Below are 19,605 nucleotides of genomic sequence, written 5' to 3'. Positions count from 1 at the left end.
GACCTGTACCGAGATTTCGTTTTGAAGGTTTTTCTCGTAGCTGGTTAACTGAAAATCCCCTCAGCTACGGCAAAAGATCATATTGTCAATGTTATCCACCTAACCTCAAAGTTGAAAAAATTTCCATTTTTTTTTTTGGTGATAATTGACCCTACATTTGACACTAAATTAAGAAGAAACCGCTGTTCGACTGACAATGATCTTCTTTTTTTTCAAATCAAACAGATATTTTCGTATGATTGCATTGCTCGCCCTCGGCTCGAGCAACCAACCGGTTCACTAGGTAATTGCAAAAGTTTGTGCGTAATTAATTATGTTTTCACTGGTTTAAAATTACATTTACTGCATTCGATGCAAATACACCTTAAAATTGGGAGGGGGTGTGCTGGATGGTTTTAATCGTCTTAAAAATGTCCTTCGACTGATATACGTAATTTGATGATTTTGTAACTCTTAAACCCGTTACGATACATATCCTGAGAAGAAGAGGAGACATGCACTACACAATTACTTCCCTTTACACAATAAATTTGTTTTCATTTCAACCATACCCCCCGACAACTTGATAAACATAAAAAAAAATTACATTCGCCGTCCATGCGCATATTTGTTTATCCCTCAAATAGTTGTAATGCTACACATATTTTCCATTGTTATATCCATACGCATATACGTTCGATGTTTGCGAGTGTGTGAAACAATACAATCAAATTCCACTTGCTACTCTCCTCATTCAACCGAAAATTGAATGAAATGGAATGATAACAAATAGCACCGAATGCGACTTCGTACCGTTTTCGTTTTCAATTTTAGCTTTATTAATGGCGATGCCATCGACGACTACGGACGTGTGAAGAGCGAATAAAGAAAAATTAATTTTTGTAACGAAACGTTTGCCAGCTGCCAAGTGACGACCCGGGCGGAGTGTTTTATTGAAGAAAAAGTGGAAAAAAAGTGCCGAAAAGTGTCGATCAAATTAATTAATTGGCCGCAGTGAAGTTAATTGTTGTTGGTGGTCAATCGTAACAAATAAATTTGGTGAATGTGATGTCGGAAACGGCTATATCGTCAGGAAAATCGTCAGCACATCGCCGTCAATTGGTATGTATGATGTACAACAACGAGAAGCTTAAATGAATTTTTACATCAAAATCATGGTTTTTACTTCAAAAAAAAAGAAGAATCGTTTTCGAGACAAGAAACAAGTGGACGCCATACTGTAAATTTTCGGTAGAACAAATTTACTTAGTTTCCCGACTAATTACAAAACATAATTCAAAATACGTTTTACTCGAGAACCAATTTACTGAAATGTACAAAATTTCATGGAAAGAGAATCGTTGTTATCGCAACTGAAATTGTCGTCTGCACAGTGAATAGGAACCTCCTCTAGTGTGTGTTCCCCATATATATTATGAACGCGCATCGTTGTCTGTTGAATACAAGTTGATAACTCAACAGCAAAATTATTACATTTCACTGCAAAGCACGTCTAATGGAATATCGTTCACGATGTCTCATTCGGCAAACACGATTCACCACTTCCACTTGTACATTTTGTGTACCCGAACCATCATCAATGCAAACTGCCGGAGTTTCTGGTTTTATTTGTGTAAACAGTTTAGTAGAAGTTATATAGGTAGGTGGTACACCTACTATATACACGGTTGGTCTTCTAAGATGTGGAATTGAATGTTTCGCCCTTTCAGCCTCTGGAAATTCAGAGCTTTCCGAGAGTTGGGTGTGAGACTTTTATTTCATTTTATTATGCGACGACAGAATTGCATACATTTGATTTGATTGCCCATATAGGTATTTATCGGTTGCGATATATGAGATTTACATTGACTTCAGCTGAAAGAAACGTAGAAATAAATCTGACGAGTTTTTTTCTACCGTAGAGAACGAAATCACTCTCCTTCTTCATTCTGCATCGTGCGGTGTTTTCTTCGGTAACCGAATTACAAAACCAATTTTCACTTGTTTCTTATAATATGCGACAGTTCAAACAAGATTATACGAAGTGGGGAAAATGCAATTTCGTTGTTAAAGTTACGATTAAAGTGTGTATAAGCAGAGCATTGGTGTGTTATATGGAACTTGAATTGCTGGAATATAATTTATTGTTTCGTATTGAAAGTGACCGTATTGAAATGTCTGTATAATCATTAAACGTGATTAGCAGTTTGTAGCATCTTAAATGTGCCGCTTATCATGGGCGTATAATATGCTGTATATCGTATGAACGCGAGAGAATGAGCAAGAACATCAGACATTCGGTACACATTTGAAGGGAAATTGTTTTCGATTTTTCAATTGATTAATGAGATTGATGACAATTGTGTTTTCGTTCTTTGACTTCGGCTAATGTGACTTAGTCTTACGAACAATGTCAATCACAATAACTTGTCTTCGTAACACCTCATTGCACTGCCATCACAATAAGACTGAACTATTTTTCCGAGGAAGAGGAAATGACCAATATAGTCGATAAGTATGGTGTTGATATAACAAAATAAATCACAGCGTCTTTGTGGTGCGACAACAATTTCTATTTTTTACGTTAATCAAGTGTAATGAATCGTTCGAATTAAAAATTAGTTCGGAAAGTTCATAGGTACCCTTTTCTGTGCAGAAATACTGTGATAATCGAAAATAGGAATGATTTTCTCATTGTTTTACAAATAGTCATCTTGTCCTATTAATTTGGCCGATGTTACTGGCACGCGCGTGCAAATAGTGTATCATAGACTATTCGCACGCGCGTGCGATTAGTGTTTGATAGACTATTCGCACGCGCCCTAATCTTTGGCTAGTCAGAAAGTATTAGAATTCTAGTTTATTTGTGTTGTAGCACAGCACTGCTACTAGCATGAACAGTGTTCATTGAACACTCATTCTTCCAACGACAAAAAGCCTTCAAATTTTCAAAGATATCTATTGCTTGTGTTCAACGCACTCCAAGCTAAAGTGATCATAGTGGTCTGCTGCAGAAAGTACTCTATTTTACATGAAAATATTTTTCCGGTGTTTTTTAGTTGTGTGACATATTGTGAAGTTTCAGTACCCTATTCAGAGTACGACTCATGCTTGAAGTGCGTTGATGTGTTGTGTGTTTTTATTTACACTCCAAATATTTCTTATTTTCATTCTAGTAGCAGAGTTGTGGTTGTAGTCGCACGTTAAAACTTTTTTTTTTCGAATAATTGTCCCTATGAATCAGTCACAGATGGTGCAAAGTGCGGAGCAATTCTGAAGATGTAGTATTCAGTTATATTTGGCATTACCTGAGTAGGGGGAAACCTTACGTGGTTGTCCAGAGATGCGAAATCAACGAGAAAATAGTTCCTTATGTAATGTTTGTCACCGCTCTAACTTGAGTAAATCGATTCAGATTTTGATAAACTGTTTTGCTCCCGTTTCGTAATCGTAAAATTAGAGCTATTATAGGGGACTGGTTTTTCGCATATAAATCTTCGGAGCTATGCAACCAATGGCATCGTTAGGCACAGCTGACGAAATCTATACCTCCCCTAACAGGGGAAAAAATTGTCAATATCGGATGATGGGATCGGAAGTTAGGGTTACTCTTTTTGCTTCTATCTTGTGTAAATTTCATCTGATTTTCGTGAATTTTTTTATTTTAGTTTAAAAGGTATGTCTAACTGTAAAGCAAAGGTATTGTTTTTGGAGCACTAATAAAATAGCTGCCGCCATATTGGATTTTAGTGTTTTTGCCCACTTCCAGTGCCGGACTGGCTCGAAAAAGCCCTTCGGGCGTTATATGGATAATTTTTTCAAAAGGCCCGTCGTTGCCCTTTATCCACACAAAAATCAAAAGGCCCTTCGGGAATCGCCCGAACGACCATAGGGCCAGTCCGGCACTGTCCACTTCTTTGAGTCATTTTCAAGCTATTTTCATTAATTATTTAGAGATGCAGTTTTACAGTGTAATATTGTAATATGATTGATGCTTTGAAACTGATAGTTGTTTCATACGGGTCGACGTAGCTTATGTTTTTGTAAAAGTAGTTACTAGGTGACTTTGTTTTCTTTTGTAGAAGGAATCAGTAGTTGTATCACGGTCATTTTGTAAAAGGAGTCACTAGATGACTTAGCTTTATTATGTAAAACGGATCAGTAATTGTGTCTCAGTCATATTGTGAAAGGAGTTACTTTTGACTTTGGTTTATTTTGTAAAGGGAATCACTAGGTGACTTCGTTCTCTTTTGTAGGAGGAATAAGTGGCTGTGTATCGGTCATTTAGTAAAAGGAGGCACTAGATGACTTAGTTTTATTTTGTAAAATGGATCAGTAGTTATACCTCGGTCATTTTGTAAAAGAAATCACTAGTTGACTTCGTTTTGTTTTGAGAGCGCGTGCGATTAGTTCATTATACACTAATCGCACGCACGTGCGAATGGTCTATGAAACACTAATCACACGCGCGTCTTTTGACCCATCCAGTCGATGATCAACATTGTACGAACTTGAGAGGTGCCCAACACAATGGAAAATAATTTAGACTCTTGACATTGACTGTAGTGCCACCACCCCTATCATGTTTAAACTGTACAAACCATGAACAATCAATAATTTTTCCAGATAAACTAATATTGAAAAGAAATCTCCGATGCTCTGACTCTCACAAATCAGGAGATATCCGAACTTATTTTGTTCTGTGTGGAATGATGGCCGGTTGTCACGTTGCAACGTCTCGTCACATTTACAAGTTATGCAAATTTTTCGTAGTAGTTTGTAAGTTATGCCACACCAAACATGTGAATTCAGTATTTTATTCGAATTTCGTTTCGTTTCAAATTTATGAATAAATATGGAAAGGACAATCAGTATGACAGGGATTCTATCGTGCACCGTTGATAAAATATGCATTGTCTGTCTGACTACATTCTGTAAGTTTTTAGTTTGACCTGAAATTTGTTCAAAGTTTTCCATAGCAAGCGTGTTCGTAACTTTCGCAAGTTTTTCTACTTATGCTTTAGCGACAAATAGTTTATTATAGGGAAACGATGTTGTTTCCTCAGTAATTTCGTTGCTACACATAAATAACCAAAGTGAGAAGTTTCACCAAGGAGAATCAACGAAACGTGAAGTTTCGTCAAGAACCAAGATGAACCACCAAGAAATGAGAGTTGGCCTTTCTTCAAAGAAAATCACCAAAGTGTGAAGTATCACCATGGGCGACCAACTCTCATTCCTTGATTATTCATCTTGGTTCTTGGCTAAACTTCACGTTTTGGCGATTTTTCTTGCCATTTTCATTTTTTTTTGTCGATTTAACTTTGGAAGATACTTCACGAGAATTGCTTTTTGTCGCAACAGTTTTCCACGAGAGCTCGACGCTTCGAGTTACAACTTCATAAGAGTTAAGATTTCTTCCTGACAATTATTTATTAGAGTTCGAGACATCGAGAGTAACAAATTCTTCCGAGCTACAAATCCTTCATTGTTTTGTACATAGGTGTTAGTCCTATCTAGCTATTAGCGAGTTATGATGTTGACCACGGGTTAAGAACACTCGTGTTTTTAAATGTCCGATGGTGAATAATATGAAAACTTGTTGAAAGATACCGTACAGCTATACTCATTAATCCCAATGGTTTATTTTCGTTTGCTGTTGTCACGTTTGGGTTAGTAAATTGAAGAGAATATTTTCTTAAAAAGAACGACTTTCGCCACGTGTTGCCCATCACTTACCACGGATCGAAACGTCTGTAATTTTGTTCTATTTAACAACATTTAATTACATGATGCGCCATTTGAATACAGTTAAAGTCGGCAAAAATTGTGTCGAAATTTTCTTCTCAGGTTTTACCAGCTAGTCCACTCATACAATCACAATGCTTACACACGTCCCACACGCCCTCAAAATGATTAAATAGTCCTTTGGTTGACTTTAACTTTAAATTAGTTTTAAAAATCGAATATTAATTTGCAGCCTAACGAGGTGAAAATACGAATTGTAAACTTGTCAATGCAACACATAGCGGTAGACTACCTAGAGGAATTATGAAGGAATTATGACCGAAATTCTTTGAAAAATTATATCACACACACCACTAACACAAAAACGTCAAATTTGCTTTGCTTTAGACATTAAGAGTCCCGTGTACTGTCTGTACACGAGGCTGTCACACACACATTCAAATATATGATTTTTCATTTTAATTTGTCAGTTTGTTCTATTGGGCCCTTGACGCAACACAATGAACAAAAATGGATTATTTTTTTTGGAAGATCTGGCTTGCGACTGACTACTTAAGAGGAATCTGCACATGGCTAAATTGTTGCCTATATTTTGGGGAAAAATTATTATTATTTTGATGATAATTTTGGACTCGGAAAAAGTACGACCATCAGTTGATGTTAAAATGTGTTAGCTTTCAGTAACTCAGTCCGAGATAACTGAATATTTCACGAAAATTGACACTTATTTGGAGTTTTCTCGAAGTTAGGTTACATCACTACAACCATTACTGACACCTAACGTATTTTAATACCAAACGATGGTAGTACGTTTTCGAAAAAGGATGCGAGTCCAAAATAATCATCAAAATAATAATAATTTTGCCCCGAAATGTAGACAACAATTTAGCCATGTGTAGATTCGTCTTAAAGGCAATAAACTCTTTGCAAATTTGTAGCCTACATTTAGGCGGAACAATACTCGTTTTTTGATGATTTCTTCGAACCAAAATCGTTTTATGAAAAATCAAAGCCATCAAGAGCGATGGACACTTTGCAAATTTGTAGCCTACATTTAGGTGGAAAAATATTCGTTTTCTGAACCAAAATCTTTTTTTGAAAAAGTAAAACCATTAAAGCACGCAAAACTGTGTTACTTTAAAGGAAAAATTGATTTGTTGGTCAAACGTATCCCACTTGCACTTGGAGAAACATTTACAGATTGTTTAAATATATGTAATTTGATAATGTTTCTCTAAGTGGGTTCAGAGAAATCATCAAAAAACGAAAATTTTTCCTCCTAAATGGAGGCTACAAATTTGCAAAGGGTCCATCGCTTTTAACACTGTTGCATTTATGTGCTTTCATATTCACGGTGGGCTTGAACAAAGTCCGAACTAAAGTTTCTTGTCAATGGCTGGGAGTGTAGTTCAGACGGAAAACGTTAAAAGCATGGAGAGTTTTCTGGCAAAAAGTTTCATTTGCAAGACACTTTAGTTTAGACTTTGTTCAAGCCCGCCATGTATTGACTTAAACTTAACATCGTGGCTGCTCCTCCTAGCACTCGTGTTATAAGACCGATGAGTGACGAAAATCATGTAGACTCTCTCAGTCGACAAGCAAAACATCAACTCGGTCCCCTTCTTCAATGAACCGGAGATATAATATTTTCGTTAAATGCATTCATCCAGTGTGGCGTTAACGTCAATCTCAATTTAAATAATAATCATAATCAATATGCAATGCTTAAATTCATAATTGCTCAACCCACATTTTATTGTTCATACACACGCCACTCTCGTTATCAACTCAACGAAAATACATAACAAAAATCCGGACATATATGTATGTATAATGCCGCCACATCACATATTACCGATCAGCCTATGCATATTTTAGCTGAAACCTCATTCGAGAATATCGTTCTTAACAACACAACAACGACGGAAAAAAGTCAACAAAATGAAAATGCCTAACAAAAATTACCTTTCCTTTTATTTTCATGCTCAATTTTTGTGGTGCTGCTGTTGCATGATATCATTATACCGATTTACTTAGCGTGAACGCAAACAGCGCAAATTATACGCAGAGGAATATGCACTGGGTGATGACGAACATGAAGGGGTGCGAGGCTTTAGTGTTGCCGAGAAATTGGAATCCGATCGTTTCGCGCAGAGCGGTATGGTTCGTGAAATGATTGGATCAGATTTGACTGTCGGGTAAGTGACGAGTTTTCCATTTGCTCTCTCTTTTCTCAATTCGATTATAATCAAGAAATAAACAACCACAGAGGCAGTGGCTTGCTTTAATACATCGTAGCACACGGTGCACTGAATTAGAGATGATTATTGTTCGCTGAATCGATTTTGATTCCATTTTTAGATATTGTAACGGTATTTTAGGTATGAGAAGAAATGCTGTCACATCGATTATTTAAAGTAAAAGTAATCTTTTCAAGGTTTTCTTGCATCAAATTTGTTTCTTGTTACTTACTGTGCTTTACAACCATAACAATAATATGTCTTAACAACCTACGAAGAGCTTGGGGCTAGACCAATTACCAATGGTAGTTTCCATGCTTATGGTTCTACTCATATTTTAGTGTGTCAGTGGTAAGCTGATAACCGAACCTAATGCCATCTATTAAGAGCAAGACTTGTAGCAATCGAACACCGGTTCTCCCAACAATGCTTTTGCCGGTACTCAACTATTGGCTGCACTACTATCTAAGGTTGAGTTTTGTTCTCTCGTCTCGCACACTGGCAACGTATTAGATTAGTGGGGAGCATACGAGTTGATCATTACACTATTGAGTTGATTTACAGGTGTAATACAGCCTCTGTATACTCTTCTGGTTTAATTTTCAATAAATAACATCTGTGCAACGATTCAAGGACACCGCTGTAGACTCAAGTTCAGCAAATGATCTGTCACTGGCTGTTGAAACAAGGCTTCCATTTCTTCTAATTGTGGTGGCTTTTGATGAAGTGGATGAGAACAAACACTTTAATTCGGGCTTGTTTCCCTTTTAACGGCTGTACTCATTCTGACTCTCAATTATTTTCCTTTCACAAATCAGTGCGCCAGAGATCCATATTTCAATTAAAAGGATTGTCGACTACATAAGTTAAATACACTCCAAGGAGAAGGACTCCAGTTATCGCTCACTTTTGAAAAGTGTTTCAAACTGTTAGTCTTACGATATTTCAGGTCGTGAATTGGAGGCTCCGCATTTTTAATTACCAACCTTTTTCGATTGCGTGTCTTCTGCAAGTTGTCTGAGAAGACGTAGCAGCCAGTCAGAACTTTCTTTCGGTTGCACAAGTGTGTCCTCAGCGTACAATTTTAGGAACATCCCACAGCTGATATTTACGTACGATTAGATTACAAATCTACAAATCACATCGCACGAAAGTTTTGTTCACAAATTTCTTCTTCAATAAATTTCAGGTTCGTGCAACAGTATGGCTTCAATATCCCACTATTGTTCAAAGACAAGGCTGGTCTCGGTATCAGGTATTGCCTTTTTATCGTTGACGAATCCAACATTTTTTCTAAATAACAACTTTCTAACCTCCCAGAGTCCCATCACCGAATTTCTCCGTAAAAGATGTACGAATGTGTGTAGGATCGAAGCGTAAACTGGACGTGATGGACGTGAACACACAGAAAAATACCACAATGACGATGAAAGAATGGCAAGAGTACTATGACAATCCGCACAAGGACAAGTTGCAGAATGTCATTTCGTTGGAATTTTCGCACACCCGGCTGGACAATTATATTGAAAGTCCGGCACTGGTGCGAATGATCGATTGGTGTGACGTTGTGTGGCCGAGTCACTTGAAAGAGGCACAGACCGAAGAAACGAACGTTTTGGATCGCATGATGTATCCGAAAGTGCAAAAATACTGTTTGATGTCGGTGAAAAATTGCTTCACCGATTTCCATATAGACTTTGGCGGTACGTCGGTCTGGTACCACATATTAAAGGGCAGCAAAGTGTTCTGGTTGATACCGCCGACCGAGAAAAATTTGGTGCTCTTCGAGAAGTGGGTTCTATCCGGAAAGCAGTCGGATATCTTCTTCGGCGATACGGTGGAGAAGTGTGCCCGTGTTTATCTGACCGCCGGCAACACGTTTTTCATACCGAGTGGATGGATTCATGCAGTTTATACGCCAACAGATTCGCTCGTATTTGGAGGCAATTTCTTGCATTCGTTTGGTATTGTAAAGCAGTTGAAAATTGCTCAGGTCGAAGATACAACCAAAGTTCCACAGAAATTCCGGTACCCATTCTTCACCGAAATGCTTTGGTATGTCCTGGCAAAGTATGTCTACACGCTATTGGGTCGTTCGCATTTGGAAGGCGAACCAGATCGTCAAAACGAATTGATCGATACACCGCACGTACATTTAACGCATTACGAACTATTTGGATTGAAGGTTAGCCTCTGACTTTATTGACTAAATTGACAAAACCCAAACTGTTCTCCCTTCGACAGGAAATCGTGATGTACTTGTACGATCTGCCATCACAAAAGAAAAACGTACCTGAACTCATCAAAGATCCCGTCGCACTGATCAAAGACGTTCGAAATTTAGTCGAGCGTCACTGTAAAGATAGTCCCGAAGCAGCCATAACCGGTCGAGCAATACTTCATCCCGACTTGAACAAATCGTTTCAAATACCTGAAGCTCAATATGACGACAATCAATCGTTAGCCGATAACGACACTGGTTACGCCGTTGAAAGTTCATCAGATCAATCCGGTTCTGGACAACAGTTCGTTACTCCGCACCAATTACCAAATAAGACTGGCCCGCGTGGACCATACAAGAAACATCAAGTGTCATCAACATCGCCAACGGGTCACAGTTTGGATCGATCAAATCTGGCGAATGCACCGAGACGTCGACGAACGAGATGCAAGATTTGTGAGGCTTGTCAGCGGTCTGATTGTGGGGAGTGCAGTTTCTGCTTGGATATGGTGAAATTTGGTGGTAAGTTTCGAATAGCAAGACTTGTTGTCAGTCAGTGGAATTGCAGCCGTTCCTCCCTTTTTATGATACAGGTCCTGGACGTGCAAAACAGACGTGTATGATGCGCCAATGTCTACAACCAATGTTGCCTGTAACCGCACAGTGTGTGTTCTGTAATCTGGACGGATGGAAACAGACTCCCGTTTCTCCACAAGCAAAATTACAATCGTCACTGGAAGGACCATCATCTCTAATGGAATGTTCAGTTTGCTATGAAATTTCGCATCCCGAATGTGCACAGCAGAGCACACAGACGGCATCCGGTGTCGTTAATGAGGACTTGCCCAACAGCTGGGAATGCCCAAAATGTTGTGATGCTGGGAAGAATAACGACTATAAGGTAGGTGTTGCGCTAACACGGTGGAATTCAGTACTGCATCATGGTAATCATCCATTTTCATTTTCAGCCTCGACATTTTCGCGCCAGGCAAAAGTCGTCAGAGATTCGAAGAATGTCAGTGAACAGCGATGCTTCATCAATTCCAGACAAACTATCTCCGTTAGGAGGTGGTGACAATGGCGTTGGAATGTCCAGCGACTCAGAAATTGATTCAAAATCAAACATTCGCAAGTTACTCGTCAACAGTCCGGCTCCCGTTATGAATCTCATCAAGGTGGAAGTGAAACAGGAAAATCTTAGTCCAACACCACCAGAAACTCCTACGCTCGATGGCCATACTATCATTAAACGGCGAAAGAGCGATGACGGCAGCATAAGCAGTAGCCTTCACGAATCAGTTGAGATTATCGACTCGAATGTTCCGCGAAAGAAAAGTACGCTACGCACTCAGCTAGCACAACAAATCGTTGGTTCCACCACCAAAGTTTTAAAGAAACCAACGTACGTTGTGAGACCAGGCAATGTTCCAAACACGTCAAGTTCTCCAGCAATCAATTACGCACTGGATCCGACGTGTATGCTAACCGTTTTTCGATATTTACCGTCTGAAACATTGGTCACATGTTCAATGGTATGCAAAACATGGTCCACATTATCCGTCGATCCGTCATTGTGGAAGAATATGAACTGTTCACATCATAAACTGTCGAGCAGTTTGTTGGCTGCGATTGTACGACGTCAACCTGAGTATTTAGTTTTGGATTGGACCGTTTTAGCTAAACGACAATTGGCCTGGCTAATTGCTCGAATTCCAGCTCTAAAAACGTTAAGTATGCAAGGCATACCGATCGCCGCTGTTTTAGGTTTGCACACATGTCTGTGTCCCCCACTACAATCGTTGGATCTGAGCTTTGTCCGTGGACTGAACGATTCAGCAATCAGAGACATTTTGTCGCCACCAAAAGACTCCCGACCAGGACTAACCGATTCCAAATCGAGGCTCCGGAACTTGAAGACCCTGAAACTCGCTGGTACAGACATATCGGATGTGGCTTTGCGGTACATAACACAAGGCGTTCCGTCGTTGACACACTTGGATTTGTCGTCGTGTCAACGGGTCACCGATGCTGGTGTGGCTCAAATCGGCACTTGTCCCAGTGCGATTAATACGCTGGTCGAATTGGACCTGAGCAGTTGCAAACTGGTGACCGAATCGTGTTTAGAATACTTAAGTAAATGTGAGGCATTAACGTGGCTCGACTTAAGGCATGTTCCTCAGGTGTCCACGCAAGCTGTGATAAAATTTGCTGCTAAATCGAAGCACAATTTGCAGGTTAGAGATGTTAAGTTAGTCGATAAGAGGAAGGTTGACAAATAATGAAGTGGGAAATTCGTAAGTGAAATGAGCAGAGGAAAGTTAGGAAAGTTACCGCGCGCTTTTGAATTTTTATTTTGAATTTTTTTTTGTTTTGTGTAAGACTTATAAAATTATTACTTGACCACTTTTCGTGATGACAATAGCACATTTTGAATGTTTTTCTGGCGAAATTTGTCGCACAAAAATTTCGAGACACAGAACTGGTACCTTAGAATGAACGGAAGGTGAAATGTTTGCGAGAATTTTTACCGAAATTTATGAAAAGACTTTTTTCCACAAAAATATATCATTGTGAGCACAGAGCAGAGTAATTGTTCAATTCAAGCAGTATATCGTAACAATATCGTAGTTACTTTAACTTATAAGTAGAGAGAATTTTGATTTTAACAAGACTTTAGATGTTCATAGTCAATGTACAGCCATATTATACTGTAGTTCATATTATTCGTTCCATTTGTCGTAGAATTTGAATAAAATGTATTAGAAGATCGATGAAACGTGATTTCTATTCAAAATAAGTTCCTGCTGGAAGCTATATGGCATTCATGCTACAAGTATGATGGGTAGTCGCGCAGTGGTAAGTTGAATAAAATAGGAGCGTGCAATCCAAGGTATGAAAAAGGTATAAAAACCAAACTGATGTTAATGCCACAACAGTCGGTGGAACCGACGGAGCCCAAGTTTCGGGTGAATATGAGAGTAGCGCCAAATTCACTTCAGTGTTGAAATACTTTTTCAACAGCATGAATGCTGTCGTTGTCATATTCAGCACTTTCAATCAACTATTTTGAAATCGTCAGAGTTACACCGAACAAAATATGACGCTGCACTCAGAAGTGATACCTCTAATTTCTTTGTACACAAATATTGCAACTGATCTCGATCCCAAAGCAAACTATAGACATTTGTTGCCCATGACATTCGATAGGGTGTGGGCTGCCTACTTTTTCGGGTGACTCACTCATCTCTAACTGCAAATTCGACTGGACGCAGAATTACTTCTTTTTCTATGATCCGTCAATGGTTTGCAATACCTTTAGTGAGTCTATTTGGCGCTTAGCTGAAATTATCGCCTACATTTGCGTGTCTCGTATTTCATTTTTCTTGATAGCTATTCATCCTTTTTCAAAAATGTACGAACGCAATAACGGGCCTGAATGTGTTAGCTTTAAATACAAATTAGTTTTGGATGTAGTCCATTGACCATTTCGGTGAAAAGTCGGCAGTTTGAGAGGAATTCGTTGCCGACATTTGGACGCAAAATTGTTATATTTGCACTCGGAACTCGGATTCTTTTTGGAAAGTGTAGAAACATAGTTTGGTGTGGAAATGTGTTACCTTTGAATAAATTATAAAAAAAAATGTGTGGTGATGCAGCCACAATCAGAGAAAACTTAATATTTCGACACAGATTTTGAGTTTTTTCTGACCTAGGTTACATCACCACAAACATTTCTCTTCTTAATTCAACGCTAAGACATTTCAACACCAAACGATGGTTTTACTCTTTCCAAAAAGGATCCGAAACGTATATTTCAGGCCTCCTGATCAATTTAACATAATTTTATTTCCAATCATAAGTTTAAGTTTTTCCAGCTTCGTCGTAGGTCGACTTTAGTTCTAAAACTTGACTACAGATCGCACTTATCGCGTTCGAATCATATCGTCTAAGGTGTCAATCGAAAGGTTAGAGTTCAGGGAAGAATAAAAGGCAAAATGTTTCTATCAAAAGTTTTGATACGAATGAGCTAGAGTGACTCAAGTTTCACGGGGGTGTCATTTTTTTTGCTCTTCTTTGAAAAAGTGATGCTGTTGTCGGCGCGACCACTTAACCTTGGCGATTTTTATAAGGTTCTAATCTAGGTACCTAGTGATGACATCCCGTACCATTACTTTGAAGGTATCAGGATCGCGCCGTCCTCCGGACCTCTTTGAAAATCGTCAATTTTTCGAGGTAAAAGTACTGCTGGAGCCACGCGGCAGAAATTTTTCGAACATATCGATACTGCTAAATGTGTACCTTGTTGAGGCTAGTATTTGACCATAATTTCACATTTATCCGATTAGTTGTAAGGAGAATATTGCCTAAATACACTTTTGCCCCATTCAGTGTAGTGTATTTTTCCCAAAGGACCACACCTAAGGTGAAAGTGTTTGAAAAAAAAAGTTCTTCTACAAATGACTCAGCAGAGTCCAACAAATCCATCCATACCAAAAAAGCTGTATTCGGAGGCCCCTTGGATTTCAATTGGTCGAAGATTTCGCAAAGTGACTCTTAATTTGTAGATTTGCTATATTTTGTTTTTCGCGCAACATTAGTATAAGGATCTTCCCTTTTGTTCTAAATTATTGAATAAATTGAAATTGAAATTTTTGCGTCCAAATGTAGGCTACAAATTTGCCAAGTGCAGATTCCTCTTAACGAAATTTTGATAAACTACTCAGTTTTCTCAGAGCTGATGAATCTGATGCAACCAAATCTATTTTCTGTTGATAGCTAACACATTCGTGGTCGTTATTTTGGTCTTATATTTTTCAAAAAGGATGCCGGTGGATATCCATCAAAAGTAAACTAAAATCCAGTATTTAAAAAACGCCCAAATGTACGCTTTTTTAGCAAATCATCGCGCGTGTGGAAATTCACGCTATCCGCGGTATCCTGGATACCGGAAAGTTTTCAGAAAAATTCTTTAGATACCGGGAAATCGAAAACATTGGGAAAAATATGCGGCAAAAAATCAAATTTACGATTTTAGATACCGGGAAATTTGATTCGGATACCGGGAAGACAACAAAATTTCCACACGCGAAGCATCGATGCGTCTTAAAGTGACTTCCCGCAATATACATTTCTTCCCGCATGTTTGTGCAGCTATCGTTGCATTTCCCGGTATAACTGAACATTTTTCACAAAATTTCCCGGTGCACTGGATACACCTTTTAACCCCATAATATGGCTTGACTAAGGTTTATTGGCCGCGTCGAAAGTAATGATTAGACTTTCACGTTACAGGGGCCTCAAAAGTAGTCTCATAAGCCGAGCCCACAAACATTTTGCACTTACTACACACCCTATCGTGTTTTTGATTACGTTCAATTCTGGTTTTTCGGCACGCTACAACTACTGAACACGACGAAGCTATGCAATATTATTGCTCATACTCACCGGCTTAATTCCTCATTTCTCATAAAGAGGAGTCAGCCTTACGCCCCAGAAAATTTCTCATTAGTAAAAATTACAGTTAGGATCGGTTTCGCTCGCTGATGTACTGAAATAAGTCAGTAGCGGTGAAATAGTGATACCAGTACCTATATGCTGTTTTTTTTGTTCCCAGTATTTTGGGATCAATGTCTCCAATGGGAAGAAGTACCAGAAGCCTGGGAAAATGCGGTAATTACACTGCTGCATAAAAAAGGAGACATAACAAAGCTGGAAAATTACCGGCCCATAAGCCTATTGTCAACACTCTACAAGTTGTTTCAGAAAATCATTACGAAGAGGAACACTAACAAGTTCGACTTCTACCAACCTGTTGAACAAGCTGCTTTCAGATCTGGTTTCAGCACAAACGACCATTTGCAGGTGATGAGAACGCTTATTGAGAAGTGTCGTGAATACAGCATCGACATAGTCTTGCTATTCATAGACTTCGAAAAAGCTTTCGATTCAGTGGAAACATGGTCGATATTGGACGCATTAGACGAATGTAGAGTAGACTCAAGGTACTCCAACACAATTCGATATGTGTTGTGTACAAAAATGCTACTTCATGTATAAAACTTCATAAGGCAGGGTGACACCATTTCACCGAAATTATTCACGGCGATTCTGCAGAGTGTTTTTAAGAAGTTAAACTGGAGTAAAATGGGAATAAAGATAAATGGAGAGTACCTGAGCAATCTCCGCTTCGCTGATGACATTGTACCGATAGCAGCGAATCTAGGTCAGGCTCAGCTTATGCTACAACAGTTAAGTGAAGAGGCAAGCAAAGTTGGCCTCAAGATGAACTTATCGAAAACAAAAGTCATGACCAACATCGGGGACGATAGAGAGATCAAAATTGGTGACACTGTCATTGAACGAGTCGACAGCTATGTATATCTAGGACATAAACTGAAGTTAGGTCTGGACAACCAAACTGCAGAAATAAGACGTAGGATTGGTCTTGCATGGGCAGCGTTCGGAAAACTCAGACTAATTTTCAAAAGCAAAATGAATAATAGTCTGAAACGCAAAGTTTTCGACACTTGTGTCCTTCCAGTGATCACTTATTGAGCGGAAACGTTAACTTTAACAAAAGCATCCGAAGATCAAGATAAATTGAGAGTGACACAAAGAGCCATGGAACGGAGTATGCTTGGAATAACACTCAGAGACAGAATGACGAATCAATGGATTCGACAACAAACCAGGGTCGTTGATGTCATGGAAAGAATAGCATCTCTGAAATGGAGCTGGGCGGGACATATTGCAAGAAGGAACGTTGGACCAAAAAGATCATGAACTGGCGACCATATAAAAGACGAGCTATAGGTAGACCACCAGAGAGATGGACAAACGGAATTAAGAATATTGCAGGTACAAACTGGCAGCAAATGGCAATGGATCGTACGAAATGGAAAGAAGTTGGAGAGGCCTACATCCAGCAGTGGATAGAAACAGGCTGAAAAAGAAGAAGAAGAAGTATTTTGGACATATTTCTACTAATATAAGACCGCATTAGTTAGAGCACAGAGCCTCATTGTTGCTGAATCTCCTGTACAAGGAATTGTATTGTATTGGTAAAAGGTTCCACTAGCATATAATCTTGTTCAAGTACTTCTTAGAAGACGATGATGCTTTCGTGAACATTTTAAGTCAACTGCTTCGGATTTGGTTTTTGGCAAACGTGAGTGAGTGAATAAACCTAAACAAGTTGAAAAGAGCCAGCAAATGGTTCTTCTACGACATATGAAACAACCCTGACACTAAACTCTCTCGTAAAATGATAATACAAGCAAAAGCAAACCGCCTGAAGTGGTTGCAAAATTTGTAAAAGGAAAATGTTTTTTTGCAACAACTGCTCGTACTTCAAAGGCTGCAAAGACAGTATTAGAAAAGATATCTTGTTCGTGAACATTGACTAGGACTAGGAATGTAGTGTTAAGACTAAGAACCGGCGCTTCTTCCCATCAATATTCTAATTTATGCAAAATCGATGCAAGATAATTCTCACTTTGAATGGCCAATACACATAATCGGCTTCAGAAAGCGGCGAATCGTAAGACAAGCGACAAGATAGAAAAATAAAAACAAAAGAAAATTCTCACCACAGTCGTCTACTTCTTCTAATCTTTCATTTTCGATTCCGCGATCGATGCATCCCGGACGGTAGGCAAAAAACTCTCGAAACATTTTTTTTTCTTCTTTTTTTGTATTTATATCCCAAAAGATACAGATTTCGGTTGATGTTCCCTTTATTGATATCCGTACGATTTGATGATAGCCGTGAACGGAGCAGCAGCCTTTTCGATATTTTGACGTGCTTGTTGTGTTAGCTTGTTATTCACCTTCATTTGTTTGAGATGAATACGCAACTTGGCCTTTCGTTTTCTTTCCAAATTCTGTACAACATCCTTGTAGTGCCAGCCTACTTCGTGGGAAATTCGACCGACTTGGCAGAATTTACGGCCCGAACGTAACGACAGTACACGCATGGCTGATGGTACGCAGACACGACGCTTCTTTTCGTAGTTTGGTGGAATACCATCAAAGACTCTCAAACGCTTGAGGGCGGCTTGACCACGCTTTGTCTTGTGTGGGATCATTCCTGTGTGGAATAGAAACGAATTGGTTTAGGAAAAAGTCAAAAATGTTCGTTGATGAGGTGGTGATAGATGACATTTGGTGGTTCTTGGGTCGTTCAGATTACAAGTAGAATTCGTTACATTGTTCATTCAAATAATGTAGGTAAGTTGTTTGATCATCACAATATGGACCCGAGACCATCAGTTCACTTCACTTCGACAATGCTGGAGAGCAGATTCAATGACTTACCTCGTACAGCCTTGAAGAAAATTCTGCATGGAGCACGGAAATGGAATGGGCCTCTGGCTGGATTGACATTACAACGCTTGCGCAAATAATTCAAATATTTGACTTTGTTTCTGAAATTGGAAGAAAATTCATTGTGAACATCACAGACCAACGTGATTTCCACCGTTCATTCGACGTACCTGTAAAAATGTCCGGAAAGATTGAGTTCCTCGCATCTTACGACAACAATTTTACCTCCCTGTAGCAAATTCTTTGCAACAACGGAAGCCAATCGTCCGACCAAATGTGCACGACCGTCAATAACAACGGCCTGGAATTGAATGAGAGAAAAGGAATTATTTGGAAATCGAAACAAATTTAATAATTTGAGGTTATGTTCGTGGCCGAGACTGAACCATCAGTCCCTGTATCGAAAGAACCGATCGAAATTTGAAAAACCGAATCAACCAACAATCGACCATCGCAATCGAATCGAGAAATTTTTTATTTACAGGAACCAAGTTCATTGCATTCCGACGAATCGCACTAATTTCACGTGGTGATTAATACACTGGACAACAAACATCACTTTTTAAATCATTTTCGGCGATTTTCTCAATTCCTTCATTGTTTCCCGATGCTATGCACATTACTCGACATTTTTTAACAAATTCCGATCGGTTTTTCCAATTAAATATCCATTTTTTTACGCTCCATACCTTAGTGTTTAAACCAGTCATGTTTGCGAACAAATCGGAAAAGAATGGCGGACGTGTTTTGTGGCCGCTCTTCGAAAAAAAAGGAATATTCAGCGGAAGCTACAAGCTGTCATCGACTGATGTTGTCAGCACTGTCAGCAGACCGTTTGATGTTAATCGATTTTGTCAATTCATTGAACGTTTTCATTTATCGCATTAAAACAGAGAGATGCTAATATGGCGACTGGGTCGTTTCGACGGGTAGAGGGAATATGTCGATAGAGGGAATATGTCGAATGACACTTCGGTTTTTGAGAGAGAATTCAATACATTTTCTCTCAACCAATTTTAAAATCTTTCGACATATTCCCTCTATCCGTCGAAACGACCCAGTCGTCATATTAGCATCTCTCTGCATTAAAAC

General features: G+C 38.9%; 2 protein-coding genes and 1 long non-coding RNA gene across 3 annotated transcripts; 1 reads left to right on the top strand and 2 right to left on the bottom strand.

The window, feature by feature from the left end:
• The first annotated feature begins 812 nt into the window (after positions 1-812).
• On the top strand, positions 813-12,959 carry LOC119074472 (jmjC domain-containing histone demethylation protein 1). The gene is made up of 7 exons (XM_037180614.1): positions 813-1,101; positions 7,765-7,925; positions 9,157-9,222; positions 9,288-10,152; positions 10,212-10,710; positions 10,782-11,089; positions 11,157-12,959. Exons 1-7 carry the CDS (start codon positions 1,048-1,050, stop codon positions 12,465-12,467), a joined length of 3,264 nt encoding a protein of 1,087 aa, XP_037036509.1. The 5' UTR covers positions 813-1,047; the 3' UTR covers positions 12,468-12,959.
• LOC119074474 lies at positions 1,274-2,230 on the bottom strand. Its single transcript, XR_005087199.1, has 2 exons — positions 1,657-2,230; positions 1,274-1,598 (listed from the first exon to the last, which is right to left on the bottom strand). It is a non-coding gene; the product is annotated as an uncharacterized LOC119074474 (long non-coding RNA).
• Positions 12,960-17,861: 4,902 nt separating the features above from the next.
• Positions 17,862-19,358, bottom strand: LOC119074471 (60S ribosomal protein L13a). The gene is made up of 4 exons (XM_037180613.1): positions 19,203-19,358; positions 18,684-18,814; positions 18,505-18,614; positions 17,862-18,277 (listed from the first exon to the last, which is right to left on the bottom strand). The coding sequence occupies exons 1-4, from the start codon at positions 19,221-19,223 to the stop codon at positions 17,925-17,927; spliced, it is 615 nt and encodes a 204-aa protein (XP_037036508.1). The 5' UTR covers positions 19,224-19,358; the 3' UTR covers positions 17,862-17,924.
• Between the last annotated feature and the right edge of the window lie 247 nt (positions 19,359-19,605).

The sequence above is a fragment of the Bradysia coprophila genome, unplaced genomic scaffold (genome assembly GCF_014529535.1).
Source record: "Bradysia coprophila strain Holo2 unplaced genomic scaffold, BU_Bcop_v1 contig_151, whole genome shotgun sequence".
Taxonomy (NCBI): domain Eukaryota; kingdom Metazoa; phylum Arthropoda; class Insecta; order Diptera; family Sciaridae; genus Bradysia; species Bradysia coprophila.
Note: the sequence above shows the minus strand (reverse complement) of the source record. Positions and strands in the feature narration are given on the sequence as shown.